Source organism: Chiloscyllium plagiosum, unplaced genomic scaffold (genome assembly GCF_037043375.1).
Source record: "Chiloscyllium plagiosum isolate Xiang-an unplaced genomic scaffold, Cpla_swu_hap1 HiC_scaffold_9, whole genome shotgun sequence".
Classification (NCBI taxonomy): Eukaryota; Metazoa; Chordata; class Chondrichthyes; order Orectolobiformes; family Hemiscylliidae; genus Chiloscyllium; species Chiloscyllium plagiosum.
This window is the reverse complement of record NW_028270147.1, coordinates 87,084,121-87,103,691: the sequence shown is the minus strand read 5'-3', so window position 1 is coordinate 87,103,691 and position 19,571 is coordinate 87,084,121. Positions and strand designations below refer to the sequence as shown.

Below are 19,571 nucleotides of genomic sequence, written 5' to 3'. Positions count from 1 at the left end.
GTGTTCTATACCTTCCTCCCTGCCTGACAGGTACATACTTATCTCGGACACACAGGAGCTTTTCCTTGAATAAGCTCCACATTTTTAATGTGCTCATCCCCTGCAGTTTCCTTCCCCATTCTACACTTCTTAAATCTTTCCTAATTGCATCGTAATTTCCCTTCCCCCAGCTGTAACTCTTGCTTGGTGGAGTACACCTATCCCTTTCCATCACTAAAGTAAACCTGACAGAATTGTGATCGCTGTCTCCAAAGTGCTCACCTACTTCCAAATCTAACACCTGGCCAGGCTCGTTATCCAGTACTAAATATAAAGTGGCTTCACCCCTTGTAGGCCTGTCTACATACTGTGTCAGGAAGCCCTCCTGCACACACTGGACAAAGGCTGACCCATCTATAGTACTCGTACTGTAGTGATCCCAGTCAATATTTGGATAGTTGAAGTCCCCCATGACAACTACCCTGCCTCTCTCACTCCTATCGAGAATCATCTTTGCTATCCTTTCCTCTACATCTCTGAGACTATTCGGAGGTCTATAGAAAACTCCCAGCATGGTGACTTCTCCTTTCCTGTTTCTTGAAAGTGGAGTTACATGTAGATAGGATAGTGGCGTTTGGTCTGCTTTCCTTTATTGGTCAGAGTATTGAATACAGGAGTTGGGAGGTCATGTTGCGGCTGTACAGGACGTTGGTTAGGCCACTGTTGGAATATTGCATGCAATTCTGGTCTCTTTCCTATCAGAAAGATGCTGTGAAACTTGAAAGGGTTCAGAAAATATTTACAAGGATGTTGCCAGGGTTGGAGGATTTGAGCTATAGGGAGCAGCTGAGCACGCTGGGGCTGTTTTCCCTGGAGCGTTGGAGGCTGAGGGGTGACCTTATGGAGGTTTACAAAATCATGAGGGGCATGGATAGGATAAGTAGACAAAGTATTTTCCTTGGGGTTGGGGAGTCCAGAACTAAAGGGCATAGGTTTAGGGTGAGGGGGAAAGATATAAAAGAGACCTAAGGGGCAACTGTTTCACACAGAGGGTGGTACGGGTATGGAATGAGCTGCCAGAGGAAGTGGTGGAGGCTGGTACAATTGCAACATTTAAGAGGCATTTGGATGTGTAAATGAATAGGAAGGGTTTTACAGATTACATTACAGTGTGCAAACAGGCCCTTCAGCCCAACAAGTCCATACCGACCCGCCGAAGCGCAACCCACCCATACCCCTACATTTACCCCTTACCTAACACTACGGGCAATTTAGCATGGCCAATTCACCTAACCTGCACATTTTTGGACTGTGGGAGGAAACCAGAGCACCCGGAGGAAACCCACGCAGACACGGGGAGAACGTGCAAACTCCACACAGTCAGTCGCCTGAGGCGGGAACTGAACCCGGGTCTCTGGCGCTGTGAGGCAGCAGTGCTAACCACTGTTAGGAGGGATATGGGCCAAGTGCTGGCAAGTGGGACTAGATTGGGTTGAGATATCTGGTTGGCATGGACGGGTTGGACCGAATGGTCTGTTTCCATGTTGTACATCTCTATGACTCTAAGTTGTTCCTATATCACTATACAGTGATACTTCATGTATTAAGGTGGTATGAAGAGACAGTAATTAATCTTCAATGTTCCCTTTGATATTCATCAACTGCCTGCACTACTGATGGCAATGTCATCAAGTAATGTAATTCCATGCAGAATCTACTGAAATAATGGCTCCTTTTAGACAATGGAGTAAATTGGTACAATGTTGGTATTCTGCCCCTCAACTCTTGGGGGTAAAGGTAAACCCACAGTAAGTTCCTATAACACACATATTGAGGTATCTCAGAGACTAACCACATCTTCTTGGCTAATTAAATAAGAAATGACTATCATTGTCCTACCCTTCACACACAGTTGGATAGGATTTGTTTCAATGAGCACCACCTCTAGGATACATGTTACGATCAGTACACAGTGCTGCCTTTATCAGTCCTTATAGGTAATTCAGCAATAAAATGACACTTTATAACATTACTTTGTGGAGTGCATGGAATAATTCCCCTTCGATGTGGCCAGGCTGGGATTGATAAATTGAAGGAAAATCTCAACATTCTTGTGGGAAATTTTGAGACTCTGGCATTCCTCAGAAATGTTAGAGAATTTGTCAATTCAAGCGCCTTCCATTCAAAAGTGATTAAGAACTGAAAGTACTTTCAAGTGTCGTCCCAATGCAGAATCATGGATGAGCTATAAAGGGAGAAATTAGGGGTGGTAACCAAAAACTGGATTAACGGACGGGTCATAGTTTTTTTTAAGGTAGGGGTGCATGAAAATAGTTGAAGGAGGGAATTCCAGAATTTTATTTAAACAAAAATCTAATCAATCTGTTTGGATGTGTTATGTCGTCATCACATTCTGAGATGGGACTTGTACCTAGACTTTCTTGCCCATGATTAAAAGCACCACCATTGCACCACAAGAGCTGGGCTGCAATACAATATTAAGGCTAGGTTCTAGTGTGGGGAAACTGGGACTTGTGAAGGTAGTAGCATATGTTTGGAGGTACAGACTCGATGGGCTGACAGGCCTCTTCTGCACTGTAGGATTCTCTGATTCTATATTAAGCATTTGCAGGTTTAGCTCAGTTGGCTTGTTGGCCAATGTCATAGAATAGAATCCATACAGTGTGGAAACAGGTCATTCAGTCCAACAGACCCACACCAAAACTCTGAAGAGCATCCCACCCAGACTTATCCCTCTACCCTTTCCCTGTAACCCTATATTGCCCATGGCTAATGCACCTAACCTACACACCCCTAAACATTATGGGCAGTTTAGTATGGCCAAGCCACATAACCTGCACATCTTTGGACAATGGAAGTAAACTGAAGCGCCTGGCACTAACCCATGCAGACACAGGGAGAACGTGCAAACTCAACACAGTCACATAAGGTTGGAATCGAACCCAGCTCCTCACTGCTGTGAGGCAGCAGTGTTGACCACTGAGCCACTGTGCTGCTCGTGGTTTGTGAAGCAGCATGATGCTGATCCCCATGTTCAATCTCCACACTGGCTGAGGTTACCATGAAGGGCCGTCCTTCTCCACTTCTCCCTCCTTGCCTGAGGTGTGGTGGCCCTCAGGTTAAATCACCTGTCTCTAATGAGAGAGCAACCCTATGGTCTGGTATGACGATAGTGACTTGACTGAACTTGATATTAAGAGGTTAAACTTTATCTATGTCATAAGCAGACCACTGCTTCCATCACTTCCTGTCTTCAAATCGTTTGAGTACTATACTTTATGACATCAGTATTAAAAACACGTCGATCTGTTTTCTTCTATGCATTCTTACAGTTTAGTTGTGCACAGATTATTGTGAATGCAATTGCAGATTGTCTCATGAGCTGTGCTTTAGAATCTATTTCTCCCCTATGCTTGGATATATCACAACATAATTTCCTGAACTTGAAAGTTCCTCCAGTACTCTCTTACTGTTATCCATATCAAAAGTATTTTTAATTTCAGTTCAGTATTTGGAATTTTCCATTGTTTGTCTTCTCTACCTTAATGTCATTCCCTCTGAAATGTACTCATGGTTTTAACACAACTCTGTTTTTCTTTTTATTTATTTGATGGCATAATTTTGGTTGGGATAAAGATGGTAAAAGCATAGTACAAAACAAGTGGTAATGAATTGTCCAATAAATTTCCGGCCAGTCCAGTTTTTTTCTCCCATTGATGTTCGATGATGTTCAAAATCACAGTCATAGAGTCATACAGCATGGAAATAGACCCTTTGGTCCAACCTAACTATGCTGAACATAATCCAAAACTAAACTAGACCCACCTGCCTGCTGTTGGCCATATCCCTCGAACTATTTCCCATTTTATATCTTTCCAAATATCTTATAAGCATTTTAAGTGTACGACATCCACAACTTCCTCAGGAAGCTCATTCCACACGCAAACCCCCTCTGTGTAAAACAATTTGCCTCTTATGTCTTCTTTAAATCTCTCTCTTCTCACCTTAAAAATGTGCCCCTTAGTCTTGAAATTCCCCATCCTAGGGAAAAGACAACTACTTTCAAATCTATCTATACCTCACATTATTTAATAATATTCTATCAGGTCACCTCTCAACCTCGATTCGATGTCCAGCATGTTGTATTCATATTGAACCTTCAATGTAGTTAAACAACAGAAAATTTATCACAGGAGCATCATAAAGCTGGGAATAAAGCAAATTAGGACAATGTTAGGAGTAGGAGATCGAACCTTGATCAATGTGGGAGAGGGAGGTCGAAAGATTTAGGGAGGGAATTCCAAAGTTTAGGCCGTAGGCAATTAAAGGCGTGGGAAGTGCACAAGAGGTCAGAATTGGAGGAGCACAGCAATCTCAAGCTGTTGTCGGGCTGGTGCAGATTATAGAAGTAGGAAAAGCCAAGGCCGTGGAGGAACTGAAAACAATGATGAGATTTTAAAATTGTGACATTGACGAGCAAGAACTCGTCAGGTCAGAGAGTAGTTATGATTTTCCAGAATCAAGTGCACATGAAACAAATAAAATTATAGAGAAATTTTGTAAGAAATAGGATCAAGGGTAAATTACATGTAACTTGGAAGCTGGCCTGAGATTCAATGGAATAATGACTGATGTTATTTACTTTCTGCAAAACCTCTTGATTCCATGAAAGACTCAAATCCCACCTGTCTCAAACTTGAATATATATTTTTTGATTAGATTACTTACAGTGTGGAAACAGGCCCTTTGGCCCAACAAGTCCACACTGACCCTCCGAAGAGCAACCCACCCAGACCCATTCCCCTACACCTAACACTACGGGCAATTTAGCGTGGCCAATTCGCCTGACCTGCACATCTTTGGACCGTGGGAGGAAACTGGAGCACCTGGAGGAAACCCACGCAGACACGGGGAGAATGTGCAAACTCCACAGGACAGTTGCCTGAGGCGGGAATTGAACCCGGGTCTCTGGCGCTATGAGGCAGCAGTGCTAACCACTGTGCTGCCCATATTGACGGAACATCCAATGGTCCTATTGGTTAAAGAATTCAATTGATTTCTTTAAATATTTCCCTCTGTTTATGTACAACCTTTTCCTTCATGGCCTTGTCTTTTCCTCTGATGACCATCAAGGGGATGTATCTTTCAGTAACGTGATGCTGCAGGACAGAATGACTCCTTTACTGTGTTGTTTCAATGGTTTGTTAAACTACTGAAATCAACAGTTCATGCGTTAACCATTTCCCACCCATAAGAGTTGACAGAGATATGGATGAAGGTATGTATTCTGCAGTGGATCAGCTGAGCTGAGGAGAATTAACAATGGACAGTGTTGTAGAGGTGTAATCAAGTAGTCACTTTGATATTAAGACAATGATCATGAACAGTCTTGTTCAGCATGCAGAAATGGTCAAAGAGAGATGTGCATTTCTATGGAAAGGTTTTGGCAATTATCATTTAAAATCTGAGGTCCACTCACTTTCTTTTGGTAGGTAAGCATACTAACAGCCAATGCAAATGGGTGGACCTACACTGCAGATAAGCTATGATTTCATTAAATGCCAGAATAGGCTTGACAACTCAACAGCTTACTGCTCTTACGATGTGGTAGGAATCCAAAAGCAGAAACGTAATTTTCCTGGGACTGCAATCAATTGGAGGAAACTAAAATTAAATAATCCATCTACACAAAGATTGATTGCTGGAATGAAATAATACACAACTGGGTGACATCAGACATATCTAGAAACTGACTCCAAATTGCCATTGATATTATGAAGAAAAAGGTTGCAGGAGATAGGCACGAATTTGGTAGGTGACAATACTTTCAATGACATTAGCAAGGAGAGGGAGCTTAGAACAGAGAAATTGTGTGCACTGACATTTTGAGTGGTTGAAAGAGATAGAGGCCATACTTTAAGAGGGTAAAATATATGATGCAACTGAGTGTTGCAAAAGGAATAGTTTGTAATGGATAGTCAGCAGGTCCATAATCAGAACTCATCCTTGAAAATAATAGTGAATATTGGAAATCTAAAGTAGATGATGATCTCTCAGATACATTGCATTTTCACAAAAGAAAACTTGTCTGTTCAGACAACAGACCATTTCAAAAATGAAGGTGTACTTTATTCCATTCCCCTATGAGTCATAAGATTTTGGAGTGGCCATTGGAGCCACATCAATGTGCAGTCTCCTCATACTTTTCCTAGAAGTGGCAAGATTAAACATAAATGGGTTAAATGGGTTGATCAACCTTTTCCAAAAGTTTTTTTTTTAAATAGAACTTCCAAACGGACGGAGAGGAGGTCAAACAGAATATATTCCATTTAAGAATGGGTTTCAGCATAGTTAAATGATGGGATTGCGAGAACATTCCGAGAAGCAGGATAAAGTTAGCAAGATGGAAGGGTTTGAGTGGGGAATTTCATACACAGGCGAACTATGATAGGAAAATACACACAAGAGGGGAATATATAATAGGAATCTATAATAATTATTCATTCGATCTCTCTTCAGGTGACAAATAGTAAAATGAGGAGGCTCCATAAACAGGACCAAGTTGGGGGATTCCATGGTCTGAGATATATAACAACAATCATACTTTAGGTTCCCCCTCATGTTCCATTTTTGAGCAGTAGGATGGTGCGTTAGAGCAGAGGTGCAGGACAATCGAAGGCAGTAGGAGTGCAATGATTTAATGAACGGTTGTCAGTAATGGAGCAATGAATCCAGCTGCTATAATGCCTGCATTTTCATTTCTTTCTTGATTAAGTAAGGAATTTGTTATGTGGCAAAACTCAAGAAGGAATGTTTCCTTGTGTTGACAAATAATAGTGGAAATATCAGCCAGAATTGGGGCTGACACACTGACGTGAACAAATGGTAGAACAAATATCTCCTGGAACTGAGAGTAACATTTCACTGTGTTAAGCCATGTGACTTATCAGGGGCAAAATATGATTCCTGCAATTCTCTAGCATCCAAGTGTAGAGCATTCATTCACATTGTAATTCATACTGATTTTATTTTGTGTCTCTGTGAAATATTTCACCTGCAGCAATTATTTGATTTTCAAGTTTTTCTTTAATTATGGTAAAAACTGTAAATCAGGGGCATTGTATTGTAAACACATATTCATAAATTGCTCTCCATAAGCAAGACAACAAACCATTTCAAAAATGAAGGTGCCCTTTATTCCATTCCCCTACGAGTCATAAGATTTTGGAGTGGCCATTGGAGCCACATCAATGTGCAATCTCTTTGTATTTTTTTCCTAGAAATGGCTTGATTAAACATAAAACAACTGTATATAAAGTAGCTCAGAGCAAAATGATCTTAATATGCTGAATTTTCATTGCATTGTGCAAGATATAACTCCCAAACTCATAATTAGAACAGCTTTCAAGCCAATTAAAAAGAAAAAAAGCCACGCAATGTAAACCTTTTGTCTACTGTCCAAAATTGTTTTGAATTGTTTTGCAGGGCTAAAGACATGAATTCATTTTATGAATATATTCATGGACCATTTCAAAGAAGAATTGAATTTGGAGTTAGGCAGCATCTTGCAGCCTATTATCAATTTAGTGTTTTACTAATTAAGTTTAATGTAACTTAATTTTCAACTTGCTTACTCAGTACTTGCTATATGTTGTGTACAGGTTACAGAAGAAAAGCCCTAAGCTTTGCATCAGCAAAGACCGTCTTTGGGCTCATGCTTAGCATTTAATTATTTTTTTGGAACTTGTGTAATGACTGTCACATCCTCTTTTCCTCCACTCTGCAAGTTGCAATAAAAATCCATCTGTTCATTTGGAGGGCCCGAGGGTTGATTTTCTCTGCTGACACGTTTAAAGTGTAAAGAATTGTATCTTGTTCCATTCATTTCTTCAAGCAGATGTGTGGCTTTGAATAGAAATTGGGATTTCAATGCTATATTCACACATTTCTGTGGAAATTGATGAAACCAGCAAAGGCATTCTTGAGAAATAAATTATACCTCACATTTATTCAGTTCTTTCGGCTGATACATGTGAGAAAACAGCCAGGTCAACCATGGAGCTCTCAAAATTTGAATGGTTTGAGTGAAGATAAGCAACACAAGATTGTTGGTGGGTGAAGTGACTGGGGAGGTAGAGAGAAGTCTTCCTGTCAAACAGCTTGTTAGGAATCAATCCTTCTGTGAATCCTACATGGTGTGACAATTGTTTCTTATTGGAAGGCTACAATATCTCATTACAAGACAGTTTAACTTTATGGAACACTGATGTTGTTGATGCTCAGAGTAAGATGTCCTTTTTGAAGCATAGTTACTCTTTCATCCATTCAAGGTACTGTTCTTTTTGAACATTGTGTAGTTCATGGTGATTATGAAGCCAAGGGGTGAACAGTTGTGATTTGAAAGAAGTTCTACTTTGTTCTTGTACAATATGAAACCATCTTCCATCAACTGCAGCTCCTACATGTGGTACTTGTCTCCCATGATCCAGGAGATGTACCTTTTCACTCCTTTTCTCATGCAGAATTTTGCATCTGAAGAGATGATGATTATCTCATTTGAACCAACTGCTTCAAAGTTACTTCCTGCTGTACAATCAAAGGCTCTTACATTGTCAGGCATACAAGAGGTTTAAGGCTAAGATGGTTAAAATCTATATTTAAGGTCAAACTGGATTATGGAGCACATGGGAAACTGCAGCAAAAACTAGGAATATGAGTGAGTAAATAACTCTTAAATGCATTAATTACTATTTGGTTCAGGATTAAATACACAAATCTTTGTTAGTTAAATTCAAGGGCCACGATGCTCCATGGTTTTCCCCAAAGAGAGGTGATGACTCACATGCCACTTCTGCTGCCAAGTAAATTCAAGCTATCAGGTCATCAATAGTTGACGTGCAAAGCAAAGGCAAATTTCTCAGCCTATCACAGGCCTTGACACTGCCTTGACACTTTCTGGCTCTGAAAGATTACCGGCTGAGACCCACTATTTGCAGCAGCAAAATGTTAAGCCTTCTGCTGTCTTCTTGTCACTGGGTGTGGGTCACAAGAAAGGAGTGGGGTGGTTCTTGGGTGAAAGTATCAAAGAGCATGATTAAGAGGATGTTGAATAACAGGAAGGTATAGATTCGCTATTATCTGATTATCCTGTTCCAGTGTACTTGAGAAAATTGCAACAATATCTCATAATTTCAAATAACTAGTCAGCTCGTTCCCCAAAACAGTAGAATATATCACAAGCAGTCTTGGATATTTGTATAGATCCCTTGTGAATTATTCGTGTATGGAAAAGCAATACGCTTTAATAAAAGCCTTCTGAGTTAAATCTAAAGAAATAAATCACTTTCACCTTTTCAGACAGCAAAAGCAAACTCGATTGCCATATACTTACTGAATGCACAATGGTAAACAGCTGTTGTTCTTAACTAGTCTGTTGACCGAACCTTATTGGACCTGCAGGCAATCCAATTTTTCAATCTGCAGTACAATTCTGTCAATAGACACTCAAGATTTTACCAGGAATTAGAGACAAAACTAATGTGCTTGACAAAAGATTTACATGCTTTGAGGGCTTATGCCTGTCATTACGACAGTGGGCTGGGTTGCTGTGTCTGCAAAAGGGTATGGGTTGATCGAAAGCTCATTTGGAGGATTGTGGCTCTGAGTTGAAAAGTCACTGGACGTCCAACATGCTTCTGAATTATTCAGTGAATTCTGACTATCACTCCTCTTATCGGATTAGTTGATTATCATTTTGCCTGATATCAGCACATTTTGTAATATATGTGAGCCCCCTCTTACTCAACATTCACTGATAATCTGAATAACGTCACATCCTACATAGCTCAAATAGATACTGATGCTGCTTTTAGCTATTCCTGCCAGGAGAACTGTGGCCACAATATACCACACGCATCTGCCTTGTGTTTTCCATTCACATCCATTCTGTCCCTTCTGCAACTGCACTTTAGTGGCCATTATTCAATTATGTCTCTCTGCTGTCCTACACTTCACACACGACAAGACATCTCTTTAGTTTTTCTGTAGCTGACTGAATTGACAAAATACTGTTTAGAGTTATTTTTGCTCTTAAAACTCGAGAACCTTTTCATTTATTTCAGGCAATCAAAGAGAATTGACAGTGGGGGAGAGAGAAATGGCAGAGAAATTAAAGGACGACTTTGAGTCTATTCCTGCTGAGGAAGATGCAAGAAATCTACCAGAAATAGAGATCCAAGTAGCTTGGGAGAATGAGGGGTCGAAGGAAATTAGCATTAGTAAGAAATTAGTACTGGCAAAATTAATGGGGCTGAATGGTGATAAATTCCCATGGCCTGATCATCTACATCCCAGAATGTTGGAGGTGGTGGCAGCTTTGGAGGTAGTTGATACATTAGATTAGACTTCCTTTCAGTGTGAAAACAGGCCCTTTGGCCCAACAAGTCCATACTAACCCTCCGAAGAGTAATCCACCCAGACCCATTTCCCTCTGACTAATGCACCTAACACGATGAGCAACTTAGCATGGCCAATCCACCTGACCTGCACATCATTGGGCTGTAGGAGGAAACCCATGCAGACACAGGGAGAATGTGCAAACTCCACACAGTCGCCCAACACTGAAATTGAACCTGGGCCCCTGGTACTGTGAGGCAGCAATGCAAACCATTGATCCACCTTTCAAAATTCTGTAGATTCTGCAATGATGCGTGTGTATTCGAAGCTAGCAAATGTCACCTTGCTATTTAAGAAGGGAGGGAGAGAAGAAACAAACAGGAAACCATGGATATGTTAGTCTTACATCAAAATTAATAAAAATGCTAGAATCTATTATAAAAGAAGGGGTAAATGGATACTTGCATCGTAATGAATGACTAGGGTACAATCAGCATGGATTTGCACATGGGAAATTGTCTTTGATGAACCTTTCAGAGTTTTTGAAGATGTTACAAACAAACTTGAAGAAGGAGAGCCAATGGATGTAATAAACTTAGATTTTCAGAAGGCTTTTGATAAAGTCGCCCAGAGGAGGCTGGTTAGAAAATTAAAGCACATGGGATAAGAGATAAAGAACTGGCATGGATCATCGATTGGCCAGCAGATAGAAAACAGAGAGTAGGACTAAATGGGTCATTCTCGTGTGGTGACTGGTGGGGCAGGGCAAGGATCAGTACTGTGGTCCAGCTTTTCACGGAACATAATGATTTGTAGATGGGGGAGTAAATCCGAATCTGTGGATGAAAGAAGGTTAAGCAGGAATATGTGTTCAGAAAGATGTAAAACAACATCAAGAGGATTTGGACAGGCCTGGAGAATGTGCACAATTATGGCAGATAGAATGTTGTATAGAAAAATGTGTAGTTATTTATTTGGGTAGAAGAACCAGATATGCAGAGTGTTTCTGAGATGATAAGAAGGAGGAAAGTGTACAAAGGGACGTAGGTGCCCCTGTCAGTAAGTCACGGAAGATTAATGTGCAAGCGCAGCAAATGGAATGTTGCCTTTATTGGAAGAGGATTTGACTACAGCAGTAAAGTCTTGTTTGTGGCTACTTCATTAGATGGTGCTTGGATTACTGTAGTCTCCTTACCTCAGGAAAGTTATTATTTACACTGAGGGAGTGTAGTGAAGGTTTACTAGATACTGTTCCCAGAATGGTGGGAAGGTCCTATGAAGAGAGGTTAGACAAACTGGGCCTGAGCTCTCTAGAGTTCCAAAGAATGAGAAGTGATCTCATTGAAACTTATAAAGTGCTTAAAGAAAGGGACAGACCAGGTACAGGTAAAATCCTCCCCCCGTTCGGGGAGTCTAGAGCCAGTGGGCATTATTGAAAAGTAAAAGAAATGCCACATAGGTCCAAAATGAGGGGCATTTCATTTTATTCAGAGGATTGTGGATCTTTGGAATGTTTGGCCACAAAGGGCTGTGGAAGTTCAGATTTTGAGTATGTTTAGTGTAGAGATTGACAGGTTTCTGATTTCTAATGGTATAGAGAGTTATGGGGTTGGTTTGGGCCACTCTCCTCTCTGACCTATCACCTTCATTCCCACCCCCATTCACCCATTGTACTCTTTGCTACCTTTCCCCACCCCCCTCTCTGACCTATCACCTCCATCCCCACCCCTATTCACCTATTGTACTCTATGCTACTTTCTCCCCACCCCCACCCCCCTCTCATTTATCTCTCCACTTTGCAGGCACCCTGCCTGTATTCCTGACGTTTTGCCTGAAACATCGATTTTCCTGCTCCTCGGATGCTACCTAACCTGCTGTGCTTTTCTAATCTAGACTTGGGTAAAAGGCATTGAAGTGTTTAGTCTGCCATGATCATATTGAGTGGTGAGGTAGGTTTAGCAAGTTGAATGGCCTACTTCAGTTCCTATATCCTTATCTTTTGTACTTTGGAGGGGAAACCGGGTTTAGTAGCATGGTAGTGTACTAGTTGGGGGGGGGGGGGGGGAGGGGGAGAGTAGGGGGCAGCAGGCAAAAGTTAAAAATAGATCAAAGAAAAGGATTAGATTTATTACATTTGAAATATAAATTGAGAAAATTGACGTTTGGACAGTGCCGTGCTGAACAGAAGCTCCCAGTTGTTTTTTTGGTGTTACACAGATCACACAACTTTTGAAGACACTGGATTTGATACTTGTGTGCAACTAGACAGTGCTAGGCATCTTTGCACCACAGCACTAGCGTTTGATAAGATAAGTTACAATTTGCCACAGAGCTGAGGGGGCATTGGAGTCAGACCTCCAAATGAGCTTGCAAGCCAAGTCAGGTCTGTCTCCGTCTCACCTTCCGTGAGGTAGAACATTATTAACTCCTAAAGACTCTGAACAGAAGGACATCCATCTCAAGGAAAGGCCTAAGTCCAGTTAACTGGCCACTGACTTTTATATTGTCTGGTGGACGACAATAACATGACATCATCACCAAAAATCAAAAAAAAAAACTGAAAGAAAGGTGCCTCATTCCATACATGTGATTTGGATTCTTGATCCACATTTTTGTCTCTGTTTCCATATACTTGCGCAGAAATCACTGAATTGTTTTGAGAATGAGTGTTTGCATGAATGGATTGAAAGTGGGTATGGTTTAAGTTTGCATGGTTGTAGTTAAAGGATAGGTTTGTTTGTAATTAAGATTTTAAAATCTGCTTACTTGTTTATTGGTGGAAACCTGGTGGGAGTTTCTTTTATTATAGGTAGTGGTCAAAGTCAGGTAAATTAACTATTTTCGGGATTCAGTAGTTATTTATGCATTTCTAATGACTCATGGAATAGTGGGGCTCGATTTTCAGTGCTCCCTTCACAGTTGAAATAATGCAAGACATTTCTCTGTCATTACGTTGAAGGTAGATCTCAAGGATTGCATGTCTCCAGATTGTGACATCCGGATGTGTAGATTCACTATTTTTGACCCTCACCACTATAGGTCTCCTTGTTCATCTTGTCAATGGATTCATGCTGCAACAGGGAAAGCAACTTTCTGCTGAAGTCTACAAGGAACCTACATTTAAATGCAGTGTATGCCGTATTCTTGGATATCAGTGCTGTTAGCAGGCTATTTATCTGGTTAGCTACACTGATGGCTTGAGGCCAGAGCAGTTCACTGCCACCGACCCTCCTTTCTGCTCTGAGTCTTAGGGTCTATCTAATTATTAGTGGCAGAGGATAGAGCACCCCAAAATCTTAACAGGAAGAGGCAATTGTCGTACATAGCAAGGTAAGTTTTATTGTAGGGTAGCTATAGGCACAATTAACCAGTCAGGCATGATTACAGCAATCAGAAGGCAGATATATGACAGCTAGAACATCAAAACATCATGCGAGAAAAATTGTTTCTCTGTCCGAAGTCTAGGTGGGGTAGGGTGGCACTCAATTCAGCTCGACACAATCCTTTTCAGAACCATTACTTCATGCATCAGCACACAGCTACCACCCCAACATCCTTGACAGCAAGATTCAAGAAATTATTACTTCAGTCACTGAATTGGGCTATGACATAGCAAGGAACAAGAGGACAAGTTTTTCTATACACAAATCTCTCCCATCTACAATTCATTGCCACTCTGAGATCAAACACTCGATTCAAATATTTCTTCCTTAAATTTTAATAGATTGGTATATGTGCACATCTGTTCAACCTACGAAACATATATGGTCAAGATTACAATGTTTTACTGTCAATAATCTCTCATGAACAGATTGGGTTGGTTCATTCCCTTCTGTAATCCATGTGCTTCTGTTCACAGAGAGTTTGGTCGATGGAAGGTGAATAATCTGGCAGTGGAAAGAAGAGAATTTCTGGGCTCAGATTTACCTCTAGCTCCAGAGTTTATCAAGAATATACGGTTGTTGGGACGGAGACCAAGTCCGCAACAGATAATCGACAACTTGATCAAGAAATATGGCACGCATTTTCTACAATCCGGAACACTTGGAGGTAAAACACTGCAAATCCCAATTCAAAATATCCCCCCAAACCACTGCTGCAATGGTGAACAAATTTGACCATTTTACTGTATTGGACAGAGGGCTGTGCCTTGCTGCATTATCATGTATAATATCTGAGGAGAGACTTCCTATTTTTATTCCTGTAGCATTTTGATCATTGTACTCTTTAACTTCCATTGGATTTGAGACATTGCCGTGCCTCCCAGGTGTTTCTTCAGAGACTCCGTTTTTCCCATCAGGAGATGTGGATCTGAACTGCTGGTTTGAGAATTTAATTTTGATAATTGGCAAAGTAATGTGTTCGATTATCTCCTCAGTTCTGTGTTGCCAGTCACCCTTTATAAGCAAACCTTGTGTCCTCACCTATCTGAGGTTCACTTATTTCTGTTCAGTCTCTCGATAATGGGGTGGCACGGTGGTTCAGTGGTTAACACTGCTGCCTCACAGCGCCATGGACCCGGGTTCGATTCCAGCCTCGAGTGACTATCTGTGTAGAGTTTGCACGTTCTCCCCGTGTCTGCGTGCGTTTCCTCCCACAGTCCAAAGATGTGCATGTTAGGTGAATTGGCCACACTAAATTGCCCGAAGAGTTAGGTGCATTAGTTAGGGGGAATGGGTCTGGGTGGATTACTCTTTGGAGGGTCGGTGTGGACTAGTTGGGCTGAAGGGCCTGTTTCCACACTGTAGGGAATCTAATCGAATAACCAAAAGGGTGGCACTGAAGCAGAGCACTATTATTCCTTTGAGCAATTATTGAAATATCACAGAAGAATTTTCCATTAAAAGACAGGTGGAAGTTCATCCTTGAGATCACGCACAGTTTTAGACCATTAGCTGGTTTACTTCCATAAATTACACAAATGAGAAGGATGTAGTTATCATCAAATTCCTAATGCTTTTCACTTCTGGAAAACTAAGATGCAACTTAATATCTCCTCAAACCTTAGTTTACCTTTATTGTCAAAATTTAAACAGCTTAACCTGTCTAAACATTTAACATAGATCTTTTTGCAACTAAGACAAAAGCACGGCGTTCAGTTCCTGTGTTACTATTTGTTTTTGGCCAAAGTACTAATCATGATTTAATTAACCATGACATGACTATCTTCTCAAAATTGTCTTAAAACAAAGGAGATTTTTTTGATATTGATGAAATGACATGCTTCCCATGATGCGTTAATTGTAAATAACTCACGTCCTGGAATCTTCCTGTTGCTCATAACTGCGGGAGTCTCCAGGATTAGTTGAAGTTGTTACTGTCATGTGCAGAATGGAGATATTATTTCCCTGTACACTTCCTGTAAGATTGGGATGACACCAATTAAATTCCTTAGGACGTGGCCTCAGGAGAACAGAAATATGCTACATTTAAACATTTAGCTTGAGTAACCCAGGTGATTTGCCAGTAATAACAGAGAACCATGCATTTAATCCTCACAGTCCATTATTTTAGTTATGATACCTGGTCCATTTAGTCTAAATTAAACACAGATATTATCTTGTAATCACAGATGATAATGTATATGTTCAGGCAAAGAAAAGTGCCAATTAAAAAATCATGTATCTTACATTTATTCTTACTCTCTTCCCAAAACAGATACATTGGGTTGGGTGAACCATTACACATTTTAACAAGCAACTAGGGGAGGAGGTGGAGGTGGGAGAGAGATGGTGGGGAGTTTGCCGTTGAAACCTTGTGTGGAAGTTGAGTGCCTTCATTCTAAGGGGATTTTTAGTTTTGTTCAGTTGTCTGTGTTTCCCAGGACTTGAGGAGCCAGGGAGTTAAAAAGATACAAGAGAGGCTGTACCCTTAGGTAAGTAACTGTATGGCACTGCCTGTGGGCCAGGGGAAAGCAGGAACATTTAGAATTGTCCACACATGGCCTCTGCAACACCCCCCCATACTCAATTGTAATCATCCCATCAACCTACACGCTCTTCCACTGTAGCCTCCGAGCTTTGTACCATCAGAGAAGCTGCCATTTCTGTCTATTAGCTTGACTATTGAGCTGGGAAATCCGGAGAAACTTGAACCTCAAGACATGGAGCTAAAACTAGGTTAGAACCAGGAAATGTGAGGTTCTCAACTTCCGACCATGACTGCTCTTCCTGTTTTGTGACCCCGACCCAGTAAATATTGGGGCTTGTTTCACTGATATTCTATTCTCTGTTGCTTCTCTGATCTCCTTATTCTTTATCTACTTAAGGAAATGTTACAAATCTGTGTTGGGTGTATTCTTTCATTGGCATCTCAGAGTGGAATCAATAGATTTTATAAACTGGATTTAAATTATGAGGAGCACTATACTTAGCTGCAACTGAAGCCACTTAGATTCGCAGACTGCTGTGACCTAACCATATTATCTGATTCACTGTTGAATTCAAGCCACTTTAATCAAAGATGTTCCTTCCTCACTGCCCAAGATCTTTGAGTCAAGAGGCCTGTACCCAGCACCTCCAATATAGGGACTTGCACATCTCACCCCTTCTCAGCGGCTCAAAATAGGAGGCGCACATTAGCCTCTCTCTAACCACACCATTATAGTTGTCAGAATATCGTAATGTTAAGTTCTTTACTCAACCTTACATGAACTAAATGTGCATTCTCTTTCCCACGTCAATCCTCACACACAGAATATAAAATAAACAATTCCCTTTTATAGCAAATACAGTTGGTGTGGAGACTGGTGGTGTTAATTATCTTACGAAAATTACTTACTGGTGGAAGGAAAAACGGATTCTCTTTGCATTTCTAGTATTTCAATGACAAAAGTCATCTTATTTTTGAACAGAAATATAGTGAGCTAGGTGTCTACAAAAGCAAAGGATGAAATGGACAGTTGTGGAGAGCGGAAGATAGCAGAGAGTGAGTACAGACATAGTACTGAAGTAGTGAGTACTGAAGCTTTTGAAGGATGAACTTCAATGGTTAGAGGTTGGAGTAAAATGGGATAGTTATAAATATTGAAAGCCTCCTACTATGAGTCTCTGAGAAGGGATGAGATATACATGTTTGACTGGAGTATCGGAGTGTCAGGAGGAAAGAAAAAAGAATATTATTTTCAGGTCATTAAGTTCATTATTCCATCACATCACAGTATGTACATTCAAATTGATTGAATGAAGTTAAGAACTGCAGTCTCTGGAAGTATTAGATCAATCAGACAATGCTGAAAGGTTGCTGGAGATCAGTTTGAAGTCTGAAGTAATGAAAGGTTAGCATTTTGGTTGGAGCACCCATATGAGACTGGGGAAGGATGTTTCCCACATGTTTGGTTTTTAAAATACAGTAACATTTTACTGAGAATTTCACTGTCCTCGTTTTTAGTTCTCTCCCAGGTTGCATTATGCTATATGTAATGGTCAGTTATGGTGATGCTGTTGTGTAGAGAAAATCAACAAATGTACACACCTCTTATCCAAGCAGTAGAACTAACCACAGGTACTAGTATTTTGATAATTTTGATTGAACAGAAGCTAGAAGGGGATCTCAGTGGTAGTGTCCCCACCCCTGGGTGAGGAGAGTTGGGTTCAAATCTTAACTGCTCCAGATGTGTGTCATAACATGTTTGAAGAGGCTCATTAGAAATATTGGGACATAAGTTGTGAGTGCAATCTATTTGCATGTATACTTATGACCATAAGGATAGAGAGTGATTAAGAATAGAGAGAGATAAACAGTGACACTTGCCCCCAAAACACGCATCAAGGCTCAATTCCTTTGAGATGAATGCATTCATGCTTTTATTTTCAATTCCAGGGATAATGTAGCAATATATGTTGTTGCCTTTCTGCCTCATACAATTACCCTGCGCTTTGCATTTTATTGGCGGAGCAGAATTATAGCCTGACTGCTAATCACTCGCTCTCTGTGCAGGAGAAGAATCACTCACCATATTTGTGGACAAACAGAAGTTAAATAAGAAGACTGATCTCAACAATAATTCTGCTGTCAGTTTGGAAACGCTTCATAAACTGGCTGCATCCTATTTCATTGACCGAGAGACCACATTACGCAAGCTTCACGAGATCCAGATCGCCTCTTCAGCAATTAAGGTAATCATTCCCACTCTTATACCTCTTCCTTTGCCACTGCTGTCCCTTTACCGCAGTTTATTTTAGCAGGTTATCCTTCATGTGGTACCTGTCTTCTCCACAAGGCTTAATTCAATTCCAATCAGTACATTTGTTTCTCCCACACAACCATTATCAGCTGAAGTCACCATGCCCTCCTTATGTTACTGTTATATACCAGGCCAGACCACCTTAAAATATGTTAAGAAGGTAGCCTAGACCCTAACATTTTCTTATTTTAAAGACAGATGTGAAGTGGATATTCCAGGTGTGATGCAGCTGGTCAAACCTCTTGGTTTTAAGAATTTATTTAAATACTACACTTGAAACACACACAAAAGAAAGTGGGCATTAGAATATCTTAACCATTGGAAAACTTCCAATGCAGTAACATTCCGTCAACAAACACCCAGGCAAAAAAGGGAAATTCAAACACAGGTTCTTACAGGTAAGAGGGAGCAACGTCCACAGAGAGATTTCAGACAAAGTCAGAGGAATCCTTTACTGAGGCTTGCAACACTTCTAGACTCCAACATCTTGTGACTGCTACAGCTAAAAAAAAACTAGAAAACACCTGAACTGGGAGAAATGGTCACTCCGCTTCCCTTCCATTGTTTAACTGTTACTCACTAGACTCCTTGGCATCTTTGCCTTTACGACTTCTCTTCCAAAACTCCAAGGACAAACTAACCTTTTTAAAATGACAGCACCATCACAGTCACAATCAAGAAGATGACTCCATATAAATACCAATGATTCAGTTCATTCACTGGTATAGCAAACCCCTAAATTGCCACTCATCATGCAACTGTTCATGCTACTTCCATTGTCTAGTCTGCCTTGATCTCCAGAGGTTTGGAAATTATGTTGGCAGATAAGTAATCAAGAGACCCAGACTAGTGGACACAAGTTCATATCCCTATCTGGTGCTGGGGAATTTAAATTCGACTAATTCAATTAATCTGGAATTGAGTACTGTTATCAGCATTAGAGACCATTGTTAAATTGCATTGGTTCACTGATATTCTTTGGGAAAGGAAA

General features: G+C 40.6%; 1 protein-coding gene across 5 annotated transcripts in view; it reads left to right on the top strand.

Annotated features, from left to right (window-relative positions):
- Window positions 1-19,571, top strand: part of brinp2 (BMP/retinoic acid inducible neural specific 2) — a 179,298-nt gene that overhangs the window by 70,924 nt on the left and 88,803 nt on the right. For all 5 annotated transcript variants that reach the window (XM_043700021.2, XM_043700020.2, XM_043700019.2 and 2 more), the window contains 2 exons: window positions 14,255-14,445; window positions 18,334-18,512. In XM_043700021.2, the coding sequence (XP_043555956.2) occupies window positions 14,255-14,445; window positions 18,334-18,512 (370 nt within the window). The remainder of the gene's footprint in view (window positions 1-14,254; window positions 14,446-18,333; window positions 18,513-19,571) is intronic.